Consider the following 19,536-nt stretch of genomic DNA (forward strand, 5'->3'; position numbering starts at 1 on the left):
TGGGTTTTGCTAGCACATCTTCCGGCGCAACTGAAAACTCATCTCTTTCGACTCCACTTCGATGCGATAGAATGACTAACAAAGCACTTATATACTAACTAAGGACTGGCTTATCTAAAACCAGTTGAGTAGCACTTGAAATGTTTGGCTCTATGAAACCTGATGTACTTATATGATTCTGTTTTCTTCAAGTTCGTATCTTGTTGATCGAATTCACTTATTGTAAGTCGCTTTGGATAAAAGCGTCAGCTAAATGCAATGTAATGTAATAAGGAAAAAATAAGGTGTTGCTATGGTGTGTTTACTGGGTCTTTTTCTAATATGCTGCTTCCTTTTTTATTCTTCTTTTATGCTTCTTTACATTTAATATGGGGTTCTCTTGCGTTAAATCCAGCATAACGACACTTCGTCTCTGCTGTGTGAACCTCTTCTGTGTTTAAGTACTCACACATACGCACACACCTTGGTGTCTGCACAGCCTGGTCTTATTTTTCCAACTGCCGGCTGCAAACACACACACACACACACACACACACACACACACACACACACACACACACACACACACACACACACACACACACACACACTCCCCCCCACTTCAAGCTCTCTGCTATTAATACCTCATAAAAGCGTGTTATCAAACTGCATACTTTCCATGCGCACCACCTCCTGCTTTTCATCCCTTCGTCCCTCCATCCTGCATTCTTCTTATGTCTCCTTCCACTCTTTATCTGCCATCTCCCCCCCTGTCTGTCAGCTGTCTCAGCTTCATCCATATTAACTCTGCTGACAAGTCTTTTCCTTTCCGTCTTGCTCCGTGCTCTCAGAGGTCAGCTGATACGTTTTTGGTGTGTGTGTGAAATTAAGAGTTGAAAGGCTCTTTGTTACGCATTTTCCATTCGACAAAGGATTTTCAAATGCAACAGAAAGCCGATTAATGGGTCAGTTTGCTAAGCGGTGGTGTCATTATTTTCCGGTATCTGTATGTGAACACACAATGTCCTTCTTTCTGTGTGATCATTCAGCATTGGCTAGTATCTGTCAGTACAGGCAAAGGAAGAGAAAAACAAAAAGTGGTCCCTCCCTCTACAACAGCTGATTGGTTTGCAGTGAATGAATGGAACCAGGACATGGAGAGGGAGGGGATTGTGGGTAATGCGTCATCGCCTGGCTGGAGCTCATTTAAGTGGCTGTGGAGCAGTAGGACAGAGAGGAGAGAAAGAGAGCTGAGAAGAGACAGGCTCTCCACACCCAAATCTCTGGAAAATTCCTCATTTTGCAGAGCTAACACACATCGAGGAAGACTCAGGAAGAAGAAAAGGGAATGCTGGATTGTGTATTTCCGGAGATTCAGACGAGATAACCTTGGAATGTGGGGTATGAGGCTACTGCATCTCTAACACTGTGCACTGGGAGGACATAAACGAGTGCTCTTCCACCACAGAAGAAGATCAACGTGTGAGAGGCAGCTGTTTCCCCTTACAGAGCATCTATTCCTTCCTTCTCTTCTGCCACCCTGGGGAAGGCAACGCTCCTCCGTTCTCCCCGCTTTCCCCCTTCCTCTTCATCGCCACCGCCGCCGCCTTCACAACGCCTGAAGATAGTGTCGGCGTCCCGCTGTGCCCTGACCTCAGGTATCAGGTGGAGAAGGTTCCGCCTCCCTGGGTCCCCCATCATGCACATCAAGACTACCAAGTGTAACCGCTTCTGCCTGGTCGCCTCGGTGAGCAACCAGGAAGTGTTCAGCCGTCCCGAGGCACAGGTAAGAGAGCAGCCCGCATCAGGTGTTCCCTTTGCAAACCACGGTCTTTGAAATGAATGGCACTCACTCTATGTATTTGGATATTTACTGGATGTACACGGCTAAACTGAGCCTGCTATTGGCGACGTCGATTTGGCCATTCCAATCCCCTTCCACGATCTGCACATCTATTTTGAGGAAACCGTTGCTGCATCCTGTGCTTTGAACAGAACATTGTAATCGGTGTAAAATAATCCCAAAAAGTCAAAGCATTTTTTCCCTAAGCAGAAAGATAATATATGCAATACTACAGATGGTTACGCTCAAAAACATTACCACAGAGAGCAGCAGGTTTAATGCTAACGCTCCAGAGAAAGACACACTTGGTTCTTTGATTCGGCAACTGTGTTTTTGTGTAAATGGGATGAACATTTGGATATCAATCAACTATTTCAATGCCAAACGATTCCAAGAAAACATTCAGTTTTTCTCTATAAAGCGGAACAAGCTTGAACAAGGCTGCAGCTTATTACCATTTCAGATTGATGTGTTATCTGGCTCTGGGAAATCTTTCTACAAACACCAAACAACCCTGATGATGTCAAAGTGATGTCACTGGTGTTATCTTGGCCTTGGCTTAGTGATTACAAATGAATTGCATTAAACAGGCAGGGAAGGGTGATGAAAATAGGCTGTTGGCTTGCATTATGGGAGACGTCGGATCCAGTTTTTTTGGAACCAAATCCAAACTAGGGGTTCTTTTAATAAACACTTCAATTGAAGCGGTTTGTGTGGTTATCATGGTGTGTGCACTTATGTCCAGTCCATAAATTAGGTAGGCAGATTGTAGGGTTGGACTTCTATTGTGCATTGCTGATTTTCTTTTCTAGGGGCCCTGCAGATTATCACCACATAAGCATATTGGGTTTAAAGTGTGTGAGTGAGCTGAGCTCCTTCCTCCGTTGACTCGATCATGACTCACTGCATGGTCAGAGCTCCTCTGCTGCACTGCAGGAGGAAAAGATGACTCGGGGAATTGCTATTTTTTTCCGTATTTTCAAACTGACGACTACTACGGGTCATTCATTTCCATTCATAATTTGTTGTGTCCTGTATGCAGCTGTAGTTAATACATTACAGGCTAGCTGTTAGCATGCTAACCTCTTAACATTGTCTTTATAGTGTTGGCAGACATTTTCATGCTGTGTGCTGCCTCTGCAACAGATCAGTATTTTCTCTTGTTGTGAACACACTGAGCTCCCAAGCCTCTGAGGGAGAAGTGTGTGTGTGTATGTGTCTTTGGAAATGTGTGGGTGAGATTGTGTATTTCCTGTTCTCACCCCTCTCTCCCTCTCTGTGTCTGCAGGGCAGCTTTGAGGCCTTGTTCCGTTCCTTCGAGCCGGAGGTGCAGTTCCAGTACTTCAAATCTTTCCGCAGAGTGAGGATCAGCTTCAGCGATGCACTGGCTGCAGCCGAGGCCAGACTGCGACTCCACAAGACCGACTTCAAGGGCAAAGAGATGAGACTTTACTTCGCTCAGGTAGTCTTAAAATGCATCGCTTGCACATGCTGCACTGATCTACAGAGCACAGTAAATCCCTCATGGGTTTTGTTAGACATTTTTGTAGGGATCTAACCAACCACCACTCTTTTATACTGTGTCTGCAGTCTGTCCACATAGGCAGTCCTCGGCTGGAGCCCCCCAAGCCGGATAAGCAGTTCCTGATCTCGCCCCCCGCCTCCCCCCCGGTGGGCTGGGAGCAGTCTAAGGATGCCATGCCCGTCGTCAACTACGACCTGCTGTGTGCCATCTCCAAGCTCGGACCAGGTCACACACTTACCTTATCATAATAGCTTGTTCCACTTCAGTTATTTTGCTGTTTACAAACAATGAATTATCAATAATAATGTTTACGTAGTATAAGTAATGCTATACTTTCCATTTCTTATTATTTGTCTGGGTAATATGAATATAGGGAACCCTCCTGGTGCTGTATTGGGCCAACTAAGGTTTGTAAAGATGACATGCATAATGACTCCTGTACTTCTTCTCCCAGGGGAAAAGTACGAGCTCCACACCGCCACCCCCACCACCCCCAGTGTCGTCATCCACGTCTGCGATGACGAGCGAGGCGACAGCTCCGCCCCCGACGACAGTGACCAAGACGACAAACCCCGCCCCCTGCGGCCGAAGATCATCCAGACACGGCGCCCCGACTTCACGCCCGGAGTGGAGCAGTGAGAAGAGACATTTCATCATGAAGCGATCGGTGGAGAGCGGAACACGCTCTGAGCTTTGAGAAAGGGTTCGGGACCCGAGGGTGCCGCCATGTCCCGTAGACGAGCATTTCATAAGACGGACAGGAAACTTAGTGTCCATTGCTGCGTTCACGTCCCGTGGGAAAGACGGGAGATATGAACTTCCTAGTGGAAAACACTGCTCACTTTAGCCATCAGGTCATCTGTACTGCTTGTGAAGAGTAAAGATGGAACTAAAGGAAATATTAGTGTTGAACTGTAGGAAAAAATGTATAACCATGTTTTGATCGTAGTGCAATGGAGGGAGATTTTTCAGTGATGTTTTGCAAAAAGACCTGAAATGTACCATGACTTATTTTGTGTGTTTGTGAGATTAAGCTGGCCAGGTTAAAATAAAGTGTGTACAAGACCTTCACAGGGATGTGGATGTTGGTCATTCCCCCTTAACATGAATGCGGCATCATTCTGGTAGGTCATGTTTGTATTTTTTTTATTGTGTATAATTGATCACATTATCTTTAGTCATTGTCAATGGCTACAGCTACTTATTAATCAATGTTGGTGTCATATTTTCCTCTCCAGGATCTTTATTCAGGCTGATTTGTGAAGCTGTCTCGCATTACAGCGGCAGCTTCATTCATCTTCATTTACATGATTGATTTACAATTAAAAAGTGTTTCAAGTTCATATGTCTCTCTGTCACTTTCATGTTATCAGTGTCAACTCAAGCTGGACTTGCTGGATTTCAACCTCATGTTTGAGCAGCCGATGGAGACAGTTAGGATAGAGAAGGTCAGGAAGAGGAGGTTTGCCAGTGGTTGCTAATCATCAGGTAAACACAGGACACAACACAAAGAAGATGCAACTGGTTAAATGAGGAGGTGTTGTTCATTTATGATATGCGTGTGAACAAAATAAAAAAAAACATACAGTGATCACATCATCCAGGTAAAACAGAATACTATCAGCTGATGATAATTATACATTTATATACTGATGCTTTTATACTCGTGCATGCTTCATAATAATGTTTCATTGTTGGTGAGTAACTCATACACGTCTCTCAGCAAACAGCAGAGGGCGCTGCTGCTGTTTCTAAGGTTTACACATACTAGGAATTTGCTTAACGGTGCGCACATAAACACATAAGTAAAGTAGCAAATATAGAACTAAAATGTGTAACTAATATAGATTCCAAAATGAACTGCATGAGCCATTGCTTTGTTATCAGATATAATCTAACTTGAAATATATTACTGCTTTGATTTTGGTTTTCTTTTAATTTCATTTTGTATTTTAGTTGTTTCTTTTCTTTTTTATAGTGATTTGCTAACACTGTATGTAAAACTAAAAGTTTATATTCTGAACAATGAAATAAGCAGATAAATAAAAAGCATAACAATACACTTTTTTTTTTAAATACATAAAAAAAACAAAAAGGAATAAAAGGAAGTACAGAAGAATAGGAGAAATGATCTAGAAAAATAAAATATGTGCTGTATATCAGAATTTAAAGTGGAAGAGCTTTGCATTTTATAACATTGGTTGCATTGTGTTAAAATATGCAAAAGTACAGAGGAATGTGAAAAGGTTACATAGTGTCCATTTCAGAGTCATATATCTAGAGTTTTCAAGTCTATTTGTTTAATTATTATAACATTTATATTTTGTATTAGCTCATCTTTCAGACAGGCTGCAATAACAGGAACACATATCTTTAATGGTTCTGTATGAAGTGTTTCCCTTGGAGCCTGAAGGCATCATCAGTGTGGATTCACATCATATGGTGGAAGCATAGGCCTCGTGTGTGTCATATTCCAGAAACACTGATCAGGTGCATATGACACATAACCTCTGTCACCCTGTACATATTTCTGTGGTAGTATACCCAACCTACCGGTCCTAATGAGGGTTCATTTATCTGTTATTTCTGGTTTTGTGCATTGACTTTATTTGCTTCTGTCACTTTGTATGTTATCTTATTCGTGTGTTAACCTTAACATGTTTAAATCTACAGTAAATGGTAATCTGCCATATAGATTTAAGATTTCACGCAGCACTGGAAGGACGCATGTGCTGCCGTTGAGATTTAAAGAATGTCATGTAACAGGAGAACACACAGACATACACCGAGCTGTGACATGAGAACACACGTACACACACAGGGGTTTCGGAGGGGCACACACACATCTCTCATCTTCTTTCATCTCGTCAACATTTTCCGGTAAGAGCACATTTTAGTTTTAGCTCTATGTTGGTGTTCCAATTCCTCCTTTTGTGGCACAACAATATGATACAAAAATCTGTCAAATGTTAGCTAATCTGAAATCTTTAGTTTTGTAGCAGTTCAAATGTTGTTTAACTTTTAGAAAAATGGTAATTGCATGAGTAGGAAATATACGTATTTTTAAGAAAAGGACCTTTGCTGTTGCATGCTCAGGAGGTAGCGAGAGTCGTCTACTAATCAGAAGTTCTTGGGATCGATCTCTGCCTCCTCTGGTCTGCATGTCGTATGCGAGTTTGTGTGAGCGTCAGATTATATAATGAGGCGTGTGTCACCTTGTATGGCAGCCGTGTCATCAGTGTGTGAATCGGTAAATGTTGGCATGTATTGCAAACACCCCTTTAAATGGTAATATAATTAGAAAGGTGCAAGGTATAAATGACTTTTAACTTCTATCAACAAAGAAATGTACGATTGCCAAAAGACTGTACATTATTGAACTTCATTTGAAAGGTGTTTTGAAGCGCGTAACTGACATAACAAATCACCACACTTCTTTATGAGGTGCTTGAAAAAGAAAATAAGGTGTTTGGTTTCCAAGTTCATCTTGTTGTTTTCAAATCTGCCTTTCAGAGTTTAATGATGCGTTTGTGTTTCAGCACTGTCCAAGATGGTGCCTGTGTGTATGATGGTGATGATGCTGTTCCTTCAGTGTGGGCGGCTCTGCGACTGTAAGTCTTTATCACGTCAATGAAACACATCTCTAATGACATCATTTTTAAATATACCCGTAAAGTACATTTGGACATGGCATTTTAAAGCCTGAACGATTAGAGAGAGGAAAAGAAGCTCAGTTGCAAAGATTTCAAAAATAAAATCACTCTCCTTTTCATCGTACATCCTTACCTCTCTGTCTTTCTTTCCATCCCCATCCCTTTGTGTTCCTGTCACTCATGCCGTCTTCTTTTCTTATCTAACTTTTCATCACTATTCCCTTCCTTCCTCTCTTCTCCCTTCTTCCTTGTAACGCTCTGCTACTGTTATCAATCTTCCTTCCATCCAGCCCTGCGCATAGCGCAGATGCATCACCTTCAGGTGGAGTACGGGGAGTCGCTCACCTTGCCCTGTAACGCCTCAGCCTACCTGGAGGAGGAGGAGGGGGGTCTGTGGTGGGAGGCGATGGGGGAGGACGTGGCAATTCTGCAGGGAGAGGAGCTAATACAAGCAGACAGATTTAAAGTAAGTAGAATCTGAAATCAACCATAACTTTGTGGAGCTATTAACCCTGTGTCATTTCACACTTCCTTTCAGGGCCGATTCCGCCTGCCCTCAGAGGAGCTCCGCAGGGCAGGACACTGGTCGCTCGTACTTTCTCACGCCTTGCTCAGTGACGCAAATATGTACGAGTGCATATGGCAAGGGAGGAAAACCATTTCAACAGTGTGGCTCACAGTCAATGGTGAGTCCGAGGGAGAAAGAGGTTACCGTCATGGATGTGTAGACTCCATCTCCTTCACATCCTTTTGTTTCTCTGCTTTTCCCACAGTGCAACATGTCGAGCGCTCCATGTCGGTGCCGGTGGACAAGTCGTCGGCTCTGCCATGCTATATTCCGATGCCCAGAGAGCAGTCCCCCAACAACATGCTAGTCTGGTGGACCTGGAACGGCTTGACTATAGCGTCGCTGCCTGGGGTACCGTACACTGCCGATGGACTATAATGCATGCCCTAGAGATGAACATTTTCATAGATGTCCAGGTGTGTTTTACCTGTGACCTGAGACAAATTACTGTCATTATAATAGTAAATTGATTACTTATTTGTCCTTCCTTATGGGTTTATTCCATTGGATTTGGGATTATTGCAAAAATAATGCATCATCTCTTTTCCCTTACAGGCTGTGACGTCTATGGGTGACTATCGGAGAAGGATTTTTTCCAACTCTCGTGAATCCTTTGAACTTGATATAATCCCAACAAGGATGACAGACAGTGGAGAATACCAGTGTTTGTATAAAACCAGGTAAGATCTATGGAGTGCTTTATCTGCTAAATTAAATCTGTTACATCTATTTACCACAATATTGAATAGGTTAAGGAGATGTCAGGGACTGCAAAATGCAATCCAAGTTAAAAATGTCTTTTAGGATGGAAATAACTTTCGCTTTTCTGGTATTTTCAGCGATACTGAGGATGCAAGGCCAGGGATACCAGAGAGTATCACACTGACGGTAGTGGAAACGACCACGACAGATATTGGTAACATTCTTTCTTATTCTTTTCACTGCAGCTACACAATATACTGTATGTCATTATGAGAAAATGATGCACCATCTTACAGCCAATCTTTCAGATACCCCATGGGCTGTTACCACTGATGAGACCAAAGGAACAACAGAGGACTGGGTCAGTACAACACACTGGCCGATAGTGTCTACGACAGAAGAAGTGACTGTCACAGATCCTATACATGTTCTTCTGGAAGGTTCTACACAGCCAATTGAAGGTAAACCCAGTTAGTTATGTATATTTTAGAAACATACTTAGACCTTAATAATCAGCGCAATTATCGATAAAACCGAAACAATTAGCTGAAAGATGCTAAACGTTAACCTTAGGGCAATTTATCATCATTCTTATTCCGTCTTTTTATGTGTGTCTGATGTCTTTAAAGTCACGACAGTGTTGCAGCCAATGGAAGCCATTGAGGAGACGCAAACATCAGGTCCAAACGAAGGTTAGCATGAGAATCACACAAAACGTTCTGATGGCAAGATTCATGTTAATGGGACTGTTTACAGATGTAGATACAAATACTAATTTTAACCTTTTTTTATTTATTCTTTTTGGCCCAAGTTCCAGTCGACACAGGTAGATTTTCACTTTATCGACATTTCAATATAAAGAGTATACTGTGTTGCATTTTTTAATGTGCCCCCTCCATCCATCACTCCCTTCCCTCCTTCAAGCCGCCCCAGACAATGTCCCGTGGGTTCGATATGGACTGATCGCTGCAGTGTTGCTGCTGACCGCCGTGGTTCTGTGTATCCTGAAAGCAGCGCAGAGGATCTGAAAGGATGAGCAGGATGGATCAAGTCGAACCTTTGCTGCTCAGCGGACCTTTGTACTTAAGGGGGCTTTTGAGATGTGTGCCCAAGGAAAAGATGCCTTGTTGACTTGACTCACCACATGATCCGGGGTTGACTGTGACTGTGGACTGAATACAAGATACAACAGGGCTGATTTGGGATCAGATTTCTGGACTTCTGTAAAGGAACCTGTGTGCAAACCATGTGTGATGTTGTCCAGAGGAGCAATGATATACTGTATCATGGTCAAATTGGTTTTGTACATTCAGACACAATTTGTTGTTGATTTTATTACTTATTCTCTGACATAGATTAGACTTTTATAAGCATTAGCAATCATGGATGCATTTTGCTTTTATATTTGTTGCCGACTTAGTGAAGAATCAGTGTGTGTTGATAGCATGATGTCTGCTTAATGCTTCCTGTGTGTGTGTGCTCCTCAGCCCTCTCTGTCAGGAATGAAGAACAGGTGAAATTCAATATAGAAAGACACTGTGGCAGAGTGCTGTATAAGGCAGTCATTTAAGCCATGTGAACTTCAGCAGCAAATCTATGTGAGTACAGTCTATAGGGTGAGCCACTGTCACTATAATAATAATACACGCACTATAATAAGCTTTGAAGTCTGTCACCTGTATTTATGCTTGTGCTTAAATCCATTTCTGCCCAAGTAAAACAAAAATACTTTACGTTATAAGGAAAGAGGGCGTGCTGCGTGTATTACCTTACAGTATCTTTTCTGATATTGAGTTCATGCAGTATTGGCCATGCATAATAGGGCCCCTTTAAATTGAAGAAATATACTTTTTACTTATCTTACAGCTTTATTTACTTGTTATTTCACAAATTAAGAAAAAAAAACAGAAGAATAAAAGATACGGTGTGTTCTTTAAATTAATCTAGCCAACCCTTTATACAGGAAAAGTGTTGAGAATGAATGAATTAGCCCATTCAAATATAATTTATTGGCATTTATAAACATTTGAGTCATTTTCTAATTTATTTTTGAAGAGTTTTGATTGTTTTATTCATTTTACTTTTACGAGTAATACTTTAACTACATTTTGCTTACTATTACTTGAGTAACATCTCCAATACAGGACTTTTACTTACCAGAGTATTTTTACAGCGTAGTATTAGTAAGTTTACCTCCTGTTCAGACTCGCCCTCTCAGAGTGGAATGAAAGCCCTTTCTGAAACGCAAGGTGGTAAATATTCAACCTCAGATGAACCTACAGTATATTTACCAAGGACATTTTCCAGTACATGTGTATTAATAGAATGTGTTAAAGTATCCCGCTTCATGGGTTGGTATACCTCAGATAGTTGGGATGATTCAGGCTACAATAACGTAGGGGTCCTTACATCCATGTACGTGTCAGGCTCTTTTAAAACTCATAAATCCAATAAAGTGTCTCTACTGTAGGCTATTTTTGTTATATTTACAGCACTTTGGCTCGACCAAAGATCGTTTATAAATGTGCTATATAAATAAAACTTCATTTGATTTGATTTGAAAGTACATGGTCCGGCATGAGAGTGAACATTTTTGAAATTCAAGTTATTAAAAAGTGTCATGAATAGTCTAATACAGTATACTTAAGTATTTAGAATCAGAAACAGGTTACCAAGTAGGTTTTCACATTTGAGGAATTGGCCTTGATGTATATTAATAATAATAATAATATATTTCAGAACTCTGATAAATAATAATAATAACTAAATATGTGATTTGTATCCGTAGAAGTTGGCAGGATTTACTTTGGTACAACCTTTAGCTTGAAAATGTTTATCACAAAACATATTTTAAAACGAGTTAAACACACTATTAGTCTAACAAAACATTATGCAACGTTTATTTTATTTAATGACTTAATCGACGTAGTAACATAATTATCCTTATTTCTCACAATCATAGAGACATTTACGCACAGCACACATGCTTTGTGAGTATATTAATAAAGTGATGCTCGTCTGTGTTCCTGCAGTGAGGCTACACATCCAGCAGAGGGAGCTCTGTCACTGTATATGAGCTGACCTCATGATGTGTGACACAAAGTTGCATTTGAATTAGTTAAAAACATGAATTGTCATACATTCTTCTTCTTCAAAGCTCTGATCCCAAACTAAACTGAGGCGATGTTTCTGTTGAAAGACCTCATTTCCATCACAATCATGTTCTTTATCCCAGCAACAAATTCCTTTTAACACACCATTCATTAAATAGTGTCTACATGTTTGGTTATACAGTGGTTGTACTTGTGTTTTATTTAAAGGGGTGTCCGACTGTTTTTTATTAATAGTCATGTAATTACACATCCATGAAGTGATCCCCAAAAATAATCCCAAAAAGCAGGAAAACCATTTTTTCCCCAATCCTTCCCCCATCTCTCCTCCCCTTTTCCTCCATCTCCACCCCTCTGCTCTCTTCTCTTCTTTCTTCCTGAAGAGCAGCTTCCCTCCACACTGAAGAATGGAGGAGAAGAGTGAGGAGTCCTTCCCTGTCCGAGTCTTCTCCCTGCAGGAGGAGCTGAGGGCAGAGGAGGAGCACATGGAGACACACGAGGAGGTAACAGTGGAAGTTACCACTTACTGTATGTATTTTCTCAACTAGGAGAACTGATGCATTTGAATGAAATACGCTGTGGATTCAAACTGCTTAAATGATATCTCCCTACATCTGGTGTGTAGTTTGGTTTAACGCAGTGTGTTGTGCTCTGAATGAGGAGTAGCTGCAGGAGGAGGTGAGCAGAGAGCAGCAGGTCAGTGTGAGCAGACAGAGGGCGGAGCAGGAGCTCACGCTGCTCCTCACCACGGGACGGGAGGTGCAGCAGCTCACTGTGCAGGACGGTGAGCACACACACACACACGCACACACACGCACACACACACACACACACACACACACGCACACGCACACACGCGCGCGCACACACACACACACACACACACACACACACACACACACACACACACACACACACACACACACACACACACACACACACACACGCACACACACACACGCCAGAACCCAACCGGAAATGGAGTGTTAGAAAAACAACATAATGACCTCAAGTTGATCTTTGTTTGTTATATTTGGTGTTATTAATCTGAGGGTTTCAAAGTGTCTTTTCCAGCCAACAGAACATCTGTCTTCCAGTTCACTGTCTCCGAGGAGATGGACTGCTGCCAGGTGGGAGGACAGTCCTTCCTGGTCACCTTAGGCAAGCTGAGTCTTCTGCTGCAGTTCAAAACTCCAACTGGTTTGTACAACACATGCTATAATCCATACTGCCAATCATCCTGGGATTTGGTTAAGGTGTTCAAACATGTACAACTTCCTGTCCTCTCCGACTATCAGACATGAAGAACTTCCAGCAGTTACTGAGGACAGGAGATGATGAAGGGACAAGGAAAGGTTGCGCAGAAGTAGAGAAGAGAGGCAACCAGGATGAAGGCCAAACACCTAGACATCTCATGATGCTGGAAACAAGGACTGAGGATGCCCCAACACAGGACTACCAGGTAAGCCATCAATTATTTGGACTTTGTGGTAAAAAGATACAAACTAATTAAACGTTTTCACTGTTGTGTGTGTGTTTAGTTCCACAGCTGTCTGTCCCAACAGCAGGTCCTACTTCAGGACTACCCGAGGACGACCACCTACCAAAAAGCTATTTTACTCAACGAGAGTGACTTCAGAGGCAAGGTGACAACACATGTGTTCACGGGATTCCCAATACATACATGTCCATCCATTTTAATGCTAACGCTACAGCCCATTGGTTTCCACTCTGTTAATATCAGATGTGTACAGCAAAATCATGTTGTAATCAAGTACAAATAGTATTATTGTATTGAAATGTACTCTAACTTAAGGTTATTTACAGTACATTATAACAAAAAGAGTGTATATATATATATATATATGTGTATTTACATGTTTGAATACTGTCATTAAAAGCTCACCAGTCCTCCCTCTCTTGCTGTGTGTAGGTGGTTCTGGATGTGAGCTGTGGTTCTGCTATGCTGTCTTTCTTTGCTCTCCAGGCAGGGGCCACCAAGGTGTACACTGTTGAATCCAGCCCCATGGCCAAATATGCAAAGGTCCTCCATCTTTGTTTTTAGATGTCAGATACTTTCACCTCTATTGTACACTGGTTTTAAAACTGCAGAAAATAAAGCCTTAACAATAACTTTGGAGTTTGGTTTGGAGAGAAATGCTGTGTGTCTTGGCCTAGAAGGAGCCTGAAGAGAAACCACAGCAATGTACTAGATAGCACACACAGAGTACATACATCGCATGCAGAGCGTGGCATTCTGGGGAGTTAATGGGTTGCGGCAACATCTGGCCCAAAGACTGCAGAGAGATGCTGGTGCATAAACCGACATATTGGGATCATATCTGCACAGAGTCAGATTTACCTGCTACACGGCACGTAATCACAAATTGCTCAACACATCTAGAGTCCTTATTTTGAAAGTCTGTCTGAAAAAACAGTATGTCCTGTAATGTTGAATTGTCTTCTGTGCAGATCCTGGTCCAGAGTAACGGTCTGTCTGATCGGATCGAGATCCTAGAAGGCAAGGTGGAGGAGGTCAGCTGTCCTGAATTGGTAGATGTCCTTGTCTCTGAGCCAATGGGACACATGCTGCTCAGTGATAGACTCGTGGAGAGCTTCTTGCATGCCAAAAAATGGCTCAAACCCCATGGTAGGAACAGAGAACAATGCAAACCTTCAGAAACTGCTGATCCAGTGGTTTAATAATGTCTTAATATCGACCCAGCTTACTGACTAATCAAACATTTACTATGGACTTTTATTGTTAATTTTCTCTCTCCGACCTCTCTCTTTCTCCAGGTCTGATGTTTCCCTCCTCTGGAGATATTCATCTGGCTCCCTTCAGTGACGAGCAGCTGTACTTCGAACACTACGCACGGGCTACTTTCTGGTCTCTCTCACACACACAAGCATAACTCCATGCATGAGGACGCAAACACACAGGCTCCCTTTCTTCTTTCCCTCTGTCACACACACACGCACACGCACACGCACACGCACACAAACACACACACACACATGTTCCCCCTGCTTGACCTCAGTCAGGCATGTTTCCTGCCGGGTGTAAAACGCTCAGTTTGGTCCAGTCCTGACTCCTACAGACCAACCAAGGGTTTGACTGGTAAGGGTATTTGTAGGCTGAGTAATTAGTAAGGGTATTTTGTAATTTTATTAATCGTTAAGTTATCTTTGGTGAAGAAGTGCATGAGCAATCATTCCATTTTGGTGAAACTGGATCATAATGTCCAGAGATTCTCCATTCGATGTGCTGTCAGCTAGCAAGCTGTTAGCTCAGTGGTATAACAAGACAGGACATGTCGGTGCTAGTCCGCTAACATGCTAATTTCATTAGATACTGCTGCAACACAATAAATAGACGTCACAACTCAAACACTGTTACCTCTTTACATTATGTTGTTAGACAATGTTTTATGTTTAGATTAAGCATTTGACACAGACTGATGCTTCAGTGCATCAAATCAGATAGACATGCTGCCCTTCTTATTACATGGGTCCCATTTCTATCACAGTGACAGAGACACAGTTATCATTTAATAATAATGAAATGCTTTCTGCTATAGTCATATAGTGTGTGTGTGTGTGTGTGTGTGTGTGTGTGTGTGTGTGTGTGTGTGTGTGTGTGTGTGTGTGTGTGTGTGTGTGTGTGTGTGTGTGTGTGTGTGTGTGTCAGCCTTGAGAAATGACGGTAAACTACAAACTGATGTTGTTCAGCAAAACCACAGTGATGCTTTTGGAAATACTTCATGATGTTTTCAGACAAATAGGCATAGCAGCTGCAACACTGACATTCTTTGGCTATACACTTTTTTTTATCTTACCTAAAATCTAAAATGAACCACCATGAAAGTTGATAGTTATGTGAAAATCACTCTTCTGTCCTCAGGCAGCAGAGAAGCTTCTATGGAGTGAACCTGAGTGCTCTTCACAGCGCTGCAATGGATGAGTTCTTCAGGCAGCCTATAGTGGTACGTGAAGTCAAACCACTCAACTGTACATGTCAGTGTCACCACAGTAGCCCAAAAAATGTAGAAAATTAGAAATAGAAAGTTCACATGATCTCATTTAAAATGTATATAAAATATTTTGTATTTACTGTCACTTCCAGGACACGTTTGATATGCCGGTCCTGATGGCCAAGTCTGTCAAACACTGCATCAACTTCATGGAAACTAAAGCAGAAGATTTAAACAGGTTACATGTTTTATCACCAAGACTTCTGTGGTACAGCTGTAATTTAACCAGTGCATTTAAAACTATATGAGCATTTAAAGGACTCTAATGCAAGAGGATTTATTCCCAGTGCAATAGGTGAAATGTTAGTTATGACTAATGCCACCAATGATAGTAAACATAGTAAACATGTTTAAAATGCAGAATTACTCACTGAACATGGGGCTAAAAAATTACTTACTTTCTTCCAGAATAGAGATTCCCTTTGTGTTCACGCTCCTGCAGTCGGGTCTCATCCACGGCCTGGCCTTCTGGTTCGATGTGGCCTATGTGGGGTCCAAGTAAGAAATACAAAAATAAACGCTACTGGTTAATGTCTGAAGTTTCTATGTATCATAAAACAGCGGCTGCTAACAACGTGCTAAATGAGATTACTGTGAGTGTGTGTGTGTGTGTGTGTGTGTGTGTGTGTGTGTGTGTGTGTGTGTGTGTGTGTGTGTGTGTGTGTCTGTGTGTGTGTGTGTGTGTGTTAGTGTGTGTGTGCCTATGTTTGAGCGTTGTGTGTGTGTGTGTGTGTGTGTGTGTGTGTGTGTGTGTGTGTGTGTGTGTGTGTGTGTGTGTGTGTGTGTGTGTGTGTGTGTGTGTGTGTGTGTGTGTGTGGCCTAGCATTACTATACTTGTGGGGACCTAAATCTGTTTACACAGTCACGTGTGGGGACTCGCTTCCCTTATGGGGACAAATTGGAGGTCCCCATGAGGGGAATCATTAATTTTAAGGTGAAGACTTGGTTAGGTTTAGGATTAGGGTAAGGTAAGGGTTAGGGTTAGGCATGTGTTGGTTATGGTTAAGGTTAGGATAAGTCTCCAGGAAATGCATGTAAGTCAATGTAATGTCCCCTGAAGTGATGTATACATGGTTGTGTGTGTGTGTGTGTGTGTGTGTGTAGGGCAGCAGTGTGGCTCTCCACAGCTCCCACGGAGCCTCTGACCCGCTGGTCTCAGGTCAGATGTTTGCTGCAGACGCCGCTCTTCGCCAAGCCGGGACAAACTCTGTCTGGGACGGTGCTGCTGGTCGCTAACAAGAGGTGCTAACAAATGTTTTCTCTGAAGTCCTTTAAAGAGGTTTAGATTTTATCATTTGATTTGATTTAACTCAACATAATCCACATTGCAGGCAGAGCTATGACATCCACATCAGCGCCACAGTGGACCAGTCAGGCTTCACATCAGGGAACGTGCTGGACCTCAAGAACCCATACTTCAGGTTACTCCCTTCTCACATTGAACACGATGACATATCAAACAGAGGACATTTGATTTGACTGTGAATGGATGTAATCTGTGCCTGAAAGTCTTCACTGGAACCAGAACTGAGTTGCAACAGACAATAAGTGTGAAGTGACTGTGTGCAGGATAGCGACGTGGTAGAGCCCCCGCAGACCGCCTCTCTCCTCCGGGTGCAGAGCGAGGAGAACACAGGTGAACAGGAAACACAACACACACCCACGTAAGTCAATTATCAGGACATCCACATGAGGGCAGCAAGAGCATGCATTTGGAGTAATTACATGTACTGTAAAAGTTAAACAGTACATATAGAAAAGATAAATATGATATGAAATATATATAAAAATCCAGATTTGTATCCTTATGTTTAACCATGTCTCTCTTTCATCTCAGGAACGTCCAAAGGAATCATCAGATGTCACCCCCCCACACTTTGACTTGTTTTCTTCTCCTTTGGTACAGTTAGTGCAGAATGTGAAGGTAAAGACCAACTATTTTTAAACGAGGAATCCATTCACTTTTTATATTTCAATACACAAATCATGAGGAAATCTGTTTTATACCAGCATTTTTCTCTGTGCACATTTTCAATTTGTTGTAATAAAATGTTGCATTCATTACCTGTATACGTTTTCATTTGACTGCACACAGTGAAAACCTGACTTTGTATAAGAGCTGCAGTCTAATTACAGTAAAATAGTGACATTTAGGATATCAAATGTTTAGGGGCCAAACATTGTATATGTTGAACTCCATTCTGATTGATTCATTTGACTATATTTACTAGCTGCGCTTAGTAACACATCAATGTACATTTTTCAAGTTACACTTAAAAATGAAATAGATAAATATAGTATTATCGTACACAATATTACCCTGATTTCAGGTGTTGCAATATAATATTTAGAGAAAACAGTTAAAAAGGTAGTAATTGATGAGATAACACTTTGTTTTTAGGTAATCTGGAGGATTATGTTGCACCTTAATGCAAAAGAATGTGTACAATTTTACATAAATGATTCACATTTCCCTCTAGGAGGAATACAGAAATATTAAGGAGTAGCTCGCCGTGGATATAATGTATAGAACATTTAGTGTAGAAGTACGTAAATCCAGTAGCTATTTACACCTCAGCTATCATAAAAGTGGTGTTAACTTGTTGAGATTATCATCACTCCAGGTCACCTGAGGTTGCTGCTGGGTAATGTAGTTTATTTTCCTTCCTGCGATGGAGGGAGCCCCTCCATTTCAGCCTTGGCTCAGTCTGTGTCATCTGATCTGGAAGCTGATCTGCAGCTGTGGATTATTAATGCCTCAGAACCTGAGATGGGGCCTGGATGAAGACCACAGATATTAATATTCAAATCTTACAAACGCATGTGTGTGAGCTCTCAGGTGCATCAGTGACGGGTGCAGAGGGAATTTAGGGGCACGTTCATTTGACGTTGGATCTCTCCTGGCTGTGCTATCCTCAGACCTGCAGATAAACTGTCCTGATCAAAGTTTGATGAGCGGGGTCCAGTAACAAGACACGACACGTGAGTCAGTTTCTCACTGTAGCAGGTTTCACTGAGTTGGAAAAACTCAGATTAAAGCGCACAGCAAAGCATTATGTTTGTAAATTCATGAATTAGAAGACAATTTATCTACTTCCTTGAATTGTCTGTGGATTTTGGGGACTTAGCCATGTAGAGGCTTAAAATACACAATAACTTTAAACACTTTAACAACAAATAGCTCAACCTAACGTAGTAGCAATGGTGAAAAAAGAACTCAGATCTTTAATTGAAGTGAACATAGCAATACTGAAGTGTACAATTACTCTGTTACAAGGACAATCCTGCATTCCAGGTCTTACTTAAGTAAAAGTACAAACGTTCTGACGACAAATTATGATTAAATATAAAAAATAAAAGTACTGTATATATTACTGTACTATGATTATTGATGAATGAATGTTTTAAACAAAGTAACTATAAATGCAGTGGAGTAAAAAGTGCTTCCGTAATGTAGTGAAGTAGAAGTATAAAGTAGCATAACATGGAAATACTGAGATAAAATACCTTCAAATGATTCGTATTATACTGTCGTCCCATTCCACTACTGGTAGCAGAAGATGTGCTTGATTGGCTTCCTCATGCAATGATTATTCAACAACCTAAACAATAGTTCCTCGTTAATTTAGTTGAACCTGCACTTCTCTCTTCGGGAGGAGGAGGGGTGGGGTGATTTTCACAGAGGCGCTTCAGTAGTTGCAGCACGGCATGCAGAGAGACGGCAGTTTGATCTGTTCAGCCCGCGGGACTCAGGGATGATCCTGCAACAGGTCAGATTCTAATCAATAATGCTTATTGCTTGTGTTTTGGGACTGGGTGGGTTAGGGTCCATACATGCAGTAATAGTTGGACCTTTATTAGATGTGGATGTTTCAGTGAAAATGTTCTTTTAAATAATATAACAGATGTTCAAGTTGTCCAACAACAGCAAACAGACAGATTGGATCTTCCCGTTACATGATATACCATCAGCATTAGTCTATTACTGTATTTTCTATATAAACGGACAATTTAGGTTTGAAAGAGCAGCTGGCGGATCAACTTACTTCTTTTCTGGAGTCTATTCTCTATCTAAAATGACTTCTCTTTGTCTATGTGATGTGTTTTTCTGAACTATATTTG

At 41.6% G+C, this 19,536-nt stretch overlaps 4 protein-coding genes across 8 annotated transcripts in view; 3 read left to right on the forward strand and 1 right to left on the reverse strand.

Moving 5' to 3' along the window:
- The window catches only part of LOC104961873 (chloride intracellular channel protein 5), an 8,543-nt gene extending 7,429 nt beyond the window's left edge, over window positions 1-1,114 (reverse strand). Inside the window, exon 1 of the mRNA XM_010790224.1 lies at window positions 654-1,114. Coding sequence (XP_010788526.1) covers window positions 654-779 — 126 coding nt within the window. The 5' untranslated portion in view covers window positions 780-1,114. The remainder of the gene's footprint in view (window positions 1-653) is intronic.
- Window positions 1-4,690, forward strand: part of LOC104961872 (calcipressin-1) — a 7,067-nt gene extending 2,377 nt beyond the window's left edge. For 3 of the 4 annotated variants that reach the window (XM_010790220.1, XM_010790222.1, XM_010790221.1), the window contains exons 3-5: window positions 3,111-3,284; window positions 3,413-3,572; window positions 3,802-4,690. In XM_010790220.1, the coding sequence (XP_010788522.1) occupies window positions 3,111-3,284; window positions 3,413-3,572; window positions 3,802-3,986 (519 nt within the window). In that variant the 3' untranslated portion in view covers window positions 3,987-4,690. Of the gene's footprint in view, window positions 1-1,229; window positions 1,766-3,110; window positions 3,285-3,412; window positions 3,573-3,801 lie in introns of those variants that run through there. The other variant, XM_010790223.1, reaches the window with a different exon arrangement.
- Window positions 4,691-7,839: 3,149 nt separating this feature from the next.
- On the forward strand, window positions 7,840-10,295 carry LOC104961874 (uncharacterized). The gene is made up of 7 exons (XM_010790228.1): window positions 7,840-7,919; window positions 8,124-8,248; window positions 8,408-8,484; window positions 8,579-8,731; window positions 8,900-8,962; window positions 9,082-9,096; window positions 9,195-10,295. Exons 1-7 carry the CDS (start codon window positions 7,842-7,844, stop codon window positions 9,296-9,298), a joined length of 615 nt encoding a protein of 204 aa, XP_010788530.1. The 5' UTR covers window positions 7,840-7,841; the 3' UTR covers window positions 9,299-10,295.
- Window positions 10,296-11,776: 1,481 nt separating this feature from the next.
- carm1l (coactivator-associated arginine methyltransferase 1, like) lies at window positions 11,777-17,432 on the forward strand. 2 transcript variants are annotated; one of them, XM_010790229.1, is made up of 15 exons: window positions 11,777-11,883; window positions 12,047-12,164; window positions 12,455-12,580; window positions 12,679-12,842; window positions 12,922-13,026; window positions 13,314-13,424; window positions 13,853-14,030; window positions 14,180-14,270; window positions 15,285-15,366; window positions 15,507-15,592; window positions 15,823-15,912; window positions 16,519-16,656; window positions 16,746-16,835; window positions 16,984-17,078; window positions 17,252-17,432. In XM_010790229.1, the coding sequence occupies exons 1-14, from the start codon at window positions 11,788-11,790 to the stop codon at window positions 16,997-16,999; spliced, it is 1,491 nt and encodes a 496-aa protein (XP_010788531.1). In that variant the 5' UTR covers window positions 11,777-11,787; the 3' UTR covers window positions 17,000-17,078; window positions 17,252-17,432. The 2 variants fall into 2 exon arrangements, with proteins under 2 accessions (XP_010788531.1, XP_010788532.1); XM_010790230.1 differs by having other exon boundaries at window positions 16,984-17,050.
- Window positions 17,433-19,536: the final 2,104 nt, after the last annotated feature.

Source organism: Notothenia coriiceps, unplaced genomic scaffold (genome assembly GCF_000735185.1).
Source record: "Notothenia coriiceps isolate Sejong01 unplaced genomic scaffold, NC01 NC01_scaffold00033899, whole genome shotgun sequence".
Lineage (NCBI taxonomy): Eukaryota > Metazoa > Chordata > Actinopteri > Perciformes > Nototheniidae > Notothenia > Notothenia coriiceps.